General features: G+C 42.9%; 1 protein-coding gene and 1 pseudogene across 1 annotated transcript in view; one reads left to right on the top strand and one right to left on the bottom strand.

The window, feature by feature from the left end:
* LOC111979147 (collagen alpha-1(II) chain-like) overlaps positions 1-5528 on the top strand; it is a 70831-nt pseudogene extending 65303 nt beyond the window's left edge.
* Positions 5529-9056: 3528 nt separating this feature from the next.
* The window catches only part of LOC111973006 (leucine-rich repeat-containing protein 3), a 22748-nt gene continuing 20582 nt past the window's right edge, over positions 9057-11222 (bottom strand). Inside the window, exons 2-3 of the mRNA XM_070446114.1 lie at positions 10280-10744; positions 9057-10073 (exon numbers count right to left, since the gene is read on the bottom strand). Of these exons, the coding sequence (XP_070302215.1) occupies positions 9497-10073; positions 10280-10683 (981 nt within the window). The 5' untranslated portion in view covers positions 10684-10744 and the 3' untranslated portion in view covers positions 9057-9496. The remainder of the gene's footprint in view (positions 10074-10279; positions 10745-11222) is intronic.

Here is an 11222-nt window from a genome sequence, read left to right on the forward strand (position 1 = left end):
TCTCTTCCCTCCTCCTCTCCTCTCCTCTTCCTCTCCTCTCCTCTCTCCCTCTCCTCTCCTCCTCTCTCCTCTCCGCTCCTCTCTCTCTCTCTCCCCCCTCTCTCTCTCCTCTCTTCTACTTCCTCCTCCCTCTCCTCTCTCTCTCCTCTCCTGCCTCACTCTCTCCTCTCCTCTCCTCTCCTCTGCGAGGAGAGGAGAGGAGAGGAGAGGAGAGGAGAGGAGAGGAGAGAGCAGTGTGTGACATGGTGCAAATCTCAAATCACCCCCTATTCCCCGTATAGTGTGCTACCTTTGCTCTGGTCAAAGTAAGGCCCTGTGTAGGGAGCAGGGTGTCATCTGAGACGGCAGCCAGCCATATGAACACTTGATGCTAGCTGTACTTTAAGTTCCGTCTGCTCTGTGGTTTTCGTCCTCTGTAATGCCCTGGTAGCAGCACATCACCGGTAGCTCGTAATTTCCAATTTCTTCAATCAATTAAGGATTCTATCTTTCTGTCTGTGTATCTCAGGGTCCACCTGGAAACTCTGGACCCCCTGGTCCTCCTGGTCCTCCCGGCCCTGGTATCGACATGTCTGCCTTCGCTGGCCTGTCTCAGCCTGAGAAGTCCCCCGATCCCCTGAGGTACATGAGGGCCGACCAGGCCTCCGGAAACCTGAGGACGCACGACGCCGAGGTGGACGCCACGCTCAAGTCCCTCAACAACCAGATCGAGAACATCCGCTCCCCCGAGGGCTCCAAGAAGAACCCTGCACGTACTTGCAGAGACCTGAAGCTGTGCCACCCTGACTGGAAGAGCGGTGAGTGACGGGATAGGAGCGAAGATTGCCTCTTCGTTTAGGGGTCAAGAGTTTTAGCCAAGCGACATGACTTGACCAGGAAAAACTCAGGGCCCTAAAGTTTCTCCTGGTCAGGTGAAGTAACCCACAAATGTTGGCTTAGGTTTTTTTGACAAACTAACAATGTCCTACTATATTTAAATTATTTTATTTGATTTCAACTAACTTGTTTTAATTCAATTTGATTTGATTAATCACTGATTAGGTCAGGCAAAAAAGTCTGGAAGATTCTGTCTTATTCAAAAGAGAAAGTAAATATAAACATGTGTTTTATAGTACAGAGTAATAAGAGCTGATTCAATCTGAGCCGTCTCCTTCTCCTCTGTCTATCTGCAGGAGAGTACTGGATCGACCCTAACCAGGGCTGCACCATAGACGCCATCAAGGTCTACTGTAACATGGAGACTGGAGAGTCCTGCGTCTACCCCAAGCCCGCCAGCATCCCCAAGAAGAACTGGTGGTCCAGCAAGAGCAAGGCTGCCAAACACGTCTGGTTCGGAGAGACCATGAACGGAGGATTCCACGTGAGTCACGATTCAATCTCTCTTCGGTCTCTTCTATATATTTTCACGATCATACAATCATTATTTTTCCTCTTCAGTCTCAGGCGACATCTGTTAAGTGTGCAGTGATTTACTCAAGCCTCTCTGTGATTAGTCTGTTTCAGTCCTTTAGGCGATTCCTGTTTTTTTAAACTAAAATACGACACAATTACTTTTTACGTACATTATCTCAATCAATGCCACTAAGTCAGTTAAAATTCTGATATAGTTCTGATACATCCCTGTCCTCTCTCACTAGTTTTAACCATTGACATTGTGAAATTAAATCCATCGTTGTACTGTTCCTAACCGCCCTGTTCTCCCCTCCTCTCTCTCTGCTGCCCTCTACAGTTCAGCTATGGCGATGCCAGTCTGGCAGCCAACACCGCCAGCATCCAGATGACCTTCCTGCGGCTGCTATCCACCGAGGCTAGTCAGAACCTCACCTACCACTGCAAGAACAGCGTGGCCTACATGGACGGGGCCACGGGTAACCTGAAGAAGGCCGTGCTGCTCCAGGGCTCCAACGACGTGGAGATTAGAGCCGAGGGCAACAGCCGCTTCACGTACACCGTCATGGAGGACGGCTGCACGGTGAGAGGATGAAAACACACACACGTATAAACACACACACACTCTCATACATATACACCCACACACAGGCAACAGCCACTTTACATACACTGTGATGAAAACACACAGAATAGTTTTGAGACTATTTAAACCTAACCCACAAATACACTCATTCACTGTCCCCTATCAATATCTATAACATGTCTGTCCCCTATCTATATCTGTAACATGTCTGTCCCCTATCAATATCTATAACATGTCTGTCCCCTTCAATATCTATAACATGTCTGTCCCCTATCTATATCTATAACATGTCTGTCCCCTATCTATATCTGTAATATGTCTGTCCCCTATCTATATCTATAACATGTCTGTCCCCTATCAATATCTATAACATTGTCTGTCCCCTATCATATCTTAGTTGTTACATACTATTGTCCTGTCCCTATCTATATCGTATAACATGTCTGTCCCTATCTTATTCGGTATAAACATGTCTGTCCCCTAATCTAATATCTAAATGCCTTTCCATACGTATCTTACGTCCCATGCAATATAACCAGTCTCCATCTATTCAAGTGCCCCTACTCAAATCTATAACAATGTCTGTCCCTAATCTATATTAACATAGTCTGTCCCCTATCTATATTCATATTAACTGTCTTTCCCCTATCTATATCTGTAACATGTCTTCCCCTATCTATATCTTATACATGTCTGTCCCCTATCACAATATTATATAACATGTCTGTCCCCTATATCATATCTATAACCATGTCTAGTGCCCTATCTATATCCGATAACATGTTGTCCCGTAAATCGTCCATATGTCTGTACACATTCTGTCCCCTTCTATATTCTATAACATGTCTGTCCCCTATCACTATCTGTACATGTCTGTCCCCTATCAATATCTATAACATGTCTGTCCCCTATCAATATCTATAACATGTCTGTCCCCTATCTATATCTATAACATGTCTGTCCCCTATCAATATCTATAACATGTCTGTCCCCTATCTCTCTGTCCCCAGAAACATAAAGGAACGTGGGGAAAGACAGTGATTGAGTACAGATCCCAGAAGACCAGCCGGCTGCCCATCGTGGACATTGCTCCTGTAGATATTGGAGGAGCGGACCAGGAGTTTGGGGTTGACGTCGGCGCAGTTTGCTTCTTGTAAAGAAAGAGGGATGAAAAGAAGGAGAAGTAGAGGGGAAAAACACATCAAATATGAGAGAGAGAGGAACACACACTTCTATCAAAAAAAGGAAGAATGAAAGAAAGAAAGAATAGAGAAAGATCACGACACTTTTATAGAATTTTTTGGTTTTAAGTAAAAAAGTGCTTTTCCCAACTAAGTCCTGCACTGAATGGCACCGGCAATATTCATCTGGGATTTCATGGCTCTCCAGTCTCACTCCATCAGACCCCCCCCTCCCATGGTGCCTCAGCCCTCCCTCCATCCACCCCACCCCCCACCCTGGGAGCACCTCCCCACTAACAAGAAGGATCGAGGAGAAGAGGAGAAAGAGCAAGCGTGCCAGACAATGAGTTGGTGTTATTTATTTATTGTTCAGGTGTGGGTCCCAGGTGTGTTAGGACTGAGTGTGTTAACCTGTAAAAAGGCCCCCGCGCACAACAACATACATATTCTATCAGTTCCCCCTTTTCTTGTTCCTCTTCCATACCTCCACACCCTAAACATTATATCAAATCCAAACCAAAAAATCGAGCAGTGTTCCTACTTCCAACCGCCGCCCCAGTGTGTATCAGGAAGTTACTGTGTATTATAATAAAGTCAAATGGTGCTATTGTTGTAAAACAAGTCTGTATTCTTTAACAACCAGATACTAATGTATTAGTAACATGTTTATAACGTGTGTACGTATATGTATATGTGTGTATACATATATATACATTTTTCAGAGAGTACATTTCACGCAGAGATCATTTTTCAGAGTGGTAAATGTTGCTCCTCCCCCCCGACCCAGCCCTGACCCTCCTCCATGGCAACCCAATGACACATAAACCATGTCCATAATACATTTTGTAAGAGACATGTTCAATTCGGAATCAATCCCAGCTCTAACCTTTTTTGGTTTGTTTTATTTTGTTTTAATTATAATATTTTAAGCTACCTCACACACACACACAAAAAATAAAGAAACAACAAAGCAAAGTTAAACCCTGTATCCAAGTTTACAAATCCAGCTTGGGCGATCTTCTCTTCGGTGCATTAGACCCCATGTTGTGAGTAGCCCACCAGAAGTTGACTTTGACCGTTGACCTATCCCACTCCACTTCCTCCACATAAACCCCCCCGCTGTCCCCTCACACAGGAAGTACCTTCTGCCCTGGCAGGAAGTACCTCGGCCCTGGCCATGCCCCTCTAGGAGCAGGACACGCCCTCTAGGAACAGGACACGCCCCCCTAGGAGCAGGACACGCCCTCTAGGAACAGGACACGCCCCCTAGGATCAGGAACGGGATAGGGCTTTTAGACTTGATATTGATACTGGACACTCCAACCCTCATTTTCACACAGAGGGTGTAACGCACCATGACCAGGGCAGAGGGTGCATTCGTTTGTGAGGGTGTGTATATCTATTTTTTCTATTAATTATAATAGTAATATTGTTAATAATAACATCATTACTATTATTATTATTATTATTAAATATGATGATCATGATTTTGTTTTTTGTTACGGTTTTGATTCATGTAAATTGGAAATAAAATTAAAAAAACAAGTAACAGGCTGAAGTCGCTTTTTATTTTATTTATTTTTGATGTTTTGTTGTTTTTTGGTTGTTATTCACCCCTCAAAATGCTCCAGAGAAGAGTGTGTAGCGTAAAACATATCTGGGGAGATTATTCGTTTCTGTAACCTGAAAGTATGATTGAACTTTTTTGTTGTTGACGGTATTATATTCCCAGAGATAGAAGCCATACCAAATCTAGATTCTGTGTCCTGTATGGGCCTTTCCGTTGGTCTGTGTGTTTGAGCTAAATGCATATTCGAGGGGTGGGATGTAGTCAGAAGAGAGAGACCATGGAGCACAAGTGGGCGGCACCCTATTTTATATGTTGTTTTCTTCATTGGAGAGAGTATGCAACATTTTGTGAGGAGGTGCCAAGTTCATATCATGTACTATTTTGTAAAATGTAAAACCTTTTTTCAATATTTTCAGATTGTTTTTTAAGCATGCTAGTTAATAAGAGAAGGAATGGGAAACATTTCCAACCGCAATCATCAGTAACTGTATGAATTGATTGTCATCCTGTCTTTATATTTTTTTCCTTTTCTTTCCTGACTTTTCACCTTTCACCTTTCACCGTAGCAATAAAAGGTAGAAGCATTTCTCTAAACAACACAGAGCCACGTTTGTTTTATTTTTTATATATTTTATTTTTTTCCCTAAATTTTGTTTTAAAGTTCATTTATTACTTGATGTATTGGTTCCCGAATCTACGATGTCATCTTTGTTAGAATAATTATTGACATTTAAAACAACAAGAGAAAAAACTAATCAGCAGGACAAAAATACATCACAAATAAAAAACGTTGTAAAAATGACACAGGAGGCATGCTTGGTTCTTGTTGTCTGGGTTATTGGCATCTCCACAGAACCGGTTTTGTCACTCAGGTTGTGGTCTATATTCATTGTAGCCTATGACATGAAACAGTTACACTACAGTTAATGACAGGACAGTGCTATCAATAAAAGGAGTTGGGTTATCATTTAAAGGGGCAGTGCTATCCTATCAAATGAACAGTGCTATCATTTAAAGGGGCAGTGCTATCATTTAAATTAACAGTGCTATCATTTAAAGGGACTGTGCTATCATTTCAATTGACAGTGCTATCATTTCAATTGACAGTTCTATCATTTAAATTAACAGCTATATCATTTAAAGGGACAGTGCTATCATTTAAATTGACAGTGCTATCACTTAAATTAACAGTAATATTGTTTAAATTGACAGTGCCATCATTTAAATTGATAGTGCTATCATTTAAATTGACAGTGATATCATTTAAATAGATAGTGATATCATTTAACTTGACAGTGCTAGCATTTAACTTGACAGTGCTATCATTTAAATTGACAGTGCTATCATTTAAATTGAAAGTGCTATCATTTTAATTGACAGTGCTATCATATAAAATTGACAGTGCTATCATTTAACTTGACAGTGCTATCATTTAACTTGACAGTGATATCATTTAAATTGAACGTACTATCATTTAAATTGACAGTGCTATCATTTAAATTGACAGTGCTATCATATAAAATTGACAGTGCTATCATTTAAATTGACAGTGCTATCATTTAAATTGACAGTGCTATCATTTGAATTGACAGTGTTATACCACAACCTGTGCTAGAATGTAACTCTGAATACCACAACATTACACAATACAAAACCTCTTAGGGTTTGTCTGAGACAAATGGAATAGGAATATCGTCACAGAAACGTGTCACATATAGGCTCCAGTACAAACAGCTTTTTCATGAAACACATAACATCCTATTCTGACATTGATTAAACCACAATATGGTACAGGAGTCATTCTCAATCCATTTCAACTTTGGATTTCAATAATGTCAGAAAAAAAGTCATTCAACGTATTACACGTTCGTAACACATTCACCTGCATGCTTTCATTTAGTTCACGACATTAACCTACCTATTCAGTCTGGATCGCTGAAGCGGTACAGATTCTGCGATGTACATTTTAAGATCATTTCCCATTGAGCTGGCATATGCAACGTTTACCGTGAATGCAGTCTCTGCTAACGCGGGAACATTGCCTTTAAATTTCAATTAGGCTGTAATGCTGAACTTCCATGACTGAATAGAGCCCCTGGTTTCAATACCATGGCGTGAAGACTGTTCGCAGAGACTGCATTCACGGTAATAGCTGCACATTTTGGCTCAATTGGAAATATCTCAAAGTCAACTGTCTCTTTAAACTCACTTCACGAACAATAAGAAAATCCAGGAGGAAAATMCAGGACCATAACTTTAACCACACAGACAGAAAACCAGGCCTTAAAACAGCACTAAGAAGATGCATTAGGATCCACAGAAACAAGCATTTCCTAAAAACCAAGTTTGTTTCATTCGTCGGATCATTTTTTAAACAAAGATAATGTTAATTATTAAACCAATTCTAAATCAGGTCTTTATTTAATTTMTCTGCTTCCGAGACAGCTGATASCCTGCCGTCAYACRCTAGTCTCTCCCACTTGGCCAATTTAKAAATGATTGCTTGCTACGTACTTGATGACTAAACATGGATTCACCACCCGCTTCCTAGGGCCAGGGTAAAATTAGAACAGCAGGAAGGAATGGATGTAGTGCGGATTGAGGGATTAGTGGGGTTTAATATAACAATAACTTTATTTGTATCGCGTTTTTTTATACAAGTAACATGTTTCACATCATAAAATCAAAGCACTAAGCATCTTTATAAAAGTGTCTTCAGAAGGGATTTAAAAAGAGGCACTGAATCTATCAGCCTGATGTCCTCTGGCAGACCATTCCAAAGTCTCGGGGTCTTAATGGCAAATGCYCGATCTCCTTTAGTTTTCAACCTAGACTTTGAATGGGTCAACAGTGGCCTGCCAGAGGATCTCAAGCTGTGTCCGGGCTCGTAGGGTGATAAAACATAGGATATGAATGTAGATGACTGGCTGGTTCAGACTCAGTGACCTTGTAGAGTGAGAGGTTAAAATAGCCTTCTTCACTGATCATCAAGGGCTGGAGAGAGACAAAGTAGAACTAATGATCCTGAACACTAAACAACATCACATGCCTTTGGAACCTGATATACAGAATAGAAACAGACACTCGCTCAGGTTACATGTTTGTAACGATCTGCTATCTGTCTGTCAAAAATAATTTGGTCAAGGTGAGTATTCCCTGTTAAGAGTACAATGGAAGATGAAAGCCATCAGTATTGTGACACACAGCCAAGTAATCTCGACTCGCATCAGAACGAACACCAGTATTGACATCATCACGCACAGAGTATTGATGAATGAAAGCCCAGATGGACCACCAGTATGATGATGAAGCGTACCAGATGCATGATGAAATGACTGCAATAGACGTAAAGCCACCAGTATTAATAGACCAGCCAGTATTGATATTTTGAACCCCAGTGATTGAGTGACACCAGTTACTGATGATCGAGAAGTACCAGCATCTGACTGACTCGCAAGTCACGAGATATCATGTATTGTGAATGGACCAGAGTAAAGCCCAGTATTGATGATGAAAGCCACCAGTATTGCGTATGAAAGCCACCAGTATTGCGCGATGAAAGCCACAGTTATTGAGATGAACCACCAGTACTGATGAGAAGCACCAGTACTTGATGATGAAAGTCACCAGCTATTGATGATGAAAGCCACTCCAGTTATTTGTGATGAAAGACCACGTCATTAACGATGAAAGCTAACCAGTATTTGACGATGAAAGCCACCAGTACTGATGATGAAGCCACCAGTACTCGATGATCGGATAAAGTCCACAGATTGATGATGAAAGCCACCAGTATTGACGATTGAACGCACCAGTATTGATCGATGAAAGCCACCGTATGTGATGAAAGCCACAAGCTATCGCACTTTGACGATGAAAGCCACAGTATTGATATGAACGGTTTGATGTAAACACACAGCCCACCACCAAGAAGTATTGATGATGAAAGCCCCAATTAAGCACAAGTATTGAGATGAAAGCACCACGATATAAGACATGAGATGAACAGCCAGTAGCTAAAGCCCAACCAGTATTGATGATGAAAGCACCAAGTATTGTGAATGAAGCATTTGATGCATGACGCCCATATGAGATTGTGAGCCAAGATTAGTTGAAAGTTCACCAGTATTGATGATGAAAGCCACCCGGTATAAAGCCACTAGACTAATGATGAAACCATACGTATAAGCGACCCAAGTAGGGATGATGAAAGGCAACCGTATTGAGATGAAAGTCACAAGTATAAGCCATTAGTTCGACTCATCGAAAACACTAGTACACAAGGCCACCAGTATTGATGATGAAAGCCACCAGTATTGATGATGAACGCCACCAGTATTGATGATGAAAGCCACCAGTATTGATGATAAAAGCCACCAGTATTGAAGATGAAAGGTACTGATCAATATTGACAGTCTTCTCTGTTTTTTTTCTTCTTCTGGTCTTTCTCTGTCCATTTGGACAGCGTTAAAGCTGTGCATATGCCAGTGAATACAAAAACATATTTTTTTTTGTATAAATGTAGTCAGGGCAAAAAATATATAAATAATTGTGGAAAAGATCCAATAGTTACAAAAAATAAAATGTTGTAATCATTTAATTAAAGTCAAAGTTGTTATAGAGTCCATTTTCAATTAACAAGCTCTGTCCCAATACAGAGAGATGAATTGTCTCTACGGCCTTTTCGTTGGTCTTCTCTTGGTTGTTTTTGTAAAAGAGAACGTGTTCTCAAAAACCTACCTGATTAAATAAAGGCAATAAATAAATAGTTCAGAGACCAGTGCTTATCGTGTCTGTCTCCGTGAGTGTTTTCCTCGGACTGGGCAAACTCTTCAGATACTCCAGATGTCTTCTGGTCTCAGCCTGGTTCTGTCTCACGTAGTAGACCACATAAACAATGACCATGAAGAACCACAGGAACATGGTCACCAGCATGGCCACATCCGTGGTCTTCCGCTGGAGATTACAGAAGTTCACCCCAGAGTCGAGCAACTTAACCAGCGGTTGACCGGCGTGCTCCCCTGCGCCCCCTGGATCCTCCCAGCGACTCACCTCCCCGGCGCTCCTCACCGAGCTCTCACACACGATCCCGTTGACCGTCTCCGGCTCTAGATTTAACGTCTCCATCAGCTCCTGCAGGGTACAGTCGCAGTGCCACGGGTTGTGGTAGAGGCGTGTCTTGGCCCGCGTGGAACTGAACTCGTCCCGGCTGGCCTGGCGTAACTGGTTGTGGGAGAGGTCCAGGAGACGGAGCTCTGAGCTCAGGTGGCGCAGGGCCCCGGAGGAGAGGGTGTCGATGCGGTTGTGGGAGAGGTACAGCTCCCTCAGGTGGGTCAGCTCCCTGAAGGTATATAACAAGAGGAAGTGTCAGAAACATCATAATTAGACCTGGAACTAAAACCAAACTGGGAGCCAGATATGAATTGTAATGAAAGAAATAGAAAAAKAAATATTAATTAATTAATCAATGAATACATTTATTAAATTAACTAATGACAATAATGAAGGTGAAGGTGAATAAAAAATGACAATTGTTATCTTCCTTGCCTAAAGGCACTCTCGGGGAGCGAGCGGATGTAGTTCCTCTCCAGGTGGAGGGTGACGGTGTCCGGAGGAAGGCCCTGGGGGAACTCACGGAGCCCAGCGTCCATACACAGCACCATGCTGCTCTCCCACACACAGTGGCAGCTGTCAGGGCACTGGGGGAACACYGGGGGGAGGAGGAGGAGCAGGACCAGCAGGGTGAATGACCAGCCTCCCAGGTCTCCCCCAAGCCTTGTCTCCTGCCCCAGCCCTGTCCCGGTTCCCTGCCCTCTCTCTCTCGCCCTCCCTCTCTCCAGTCTTCTCTCTTTCCCAAGCATTGTGCCCAGTCCTCCTCTCTCCAACACTTTATCCAATCCTCTCCGCAGCCCCAATCCATCTCCTCCATGACATCCAGTCCTCCCGCTGAGGCACATGTCCTCACCATAGCCCCCGACACACCCCAGGTCCAGAGGGAGATGCCAGGACCAGCAGAGCCTGGTGGAACAGAACAGAAAACAGCATGAGAAGAGGCTATAGAACACACAGAACATCCACAAGAGGTGAGTGGAAAGTACATACAGTACAGCCACACCCACAGATGTTGGAGTGAAAGAACTTCGATTGGTGGAGAAGAAAAAGAACACGGGAGGAAGTTTGATTGGACCCTCTCTCTATCCCCCTTTCCCTCCCCTCGACCTGCTCCACTCTTCACCCACCCCTCTCTCTCCTCCTCCTCTCTCCCTCCTCCTCTCTCCCTCCTCTGGCTTTGAGACAGGAGCTGGGTACGTTCTGTAGAAGTTCACCAGGGAACATTGTTTTGTTACGGCAGTGATTCAACCCTTACGTGATAAGGACCTTAGGACTTTGAACATAACGACCTGAGGGTTGGAATTTTCTTATAATAATCACTCTTGGGAGTTGGGAGCATCACAGGGTGTCTCACAGAGTTTGTTAGGGCAGACAGACAGAGAGA

Source organism: Salvelinus sp. IW2-2015, linkage group LG1, assembly GCF_002910315.2.
Source record: "Salvelinus sp. IW2-2015 linkage group LG1, ASM291031v2, whole genome shotgun sequence".
Classification (NCBI taxonomy): Eukaryota; Metazoa; Chordata; class Actinopteri; order Salmoniformes; family Salmonidae; genus Salvelinus; species Salvelinus sp. IW2-2015.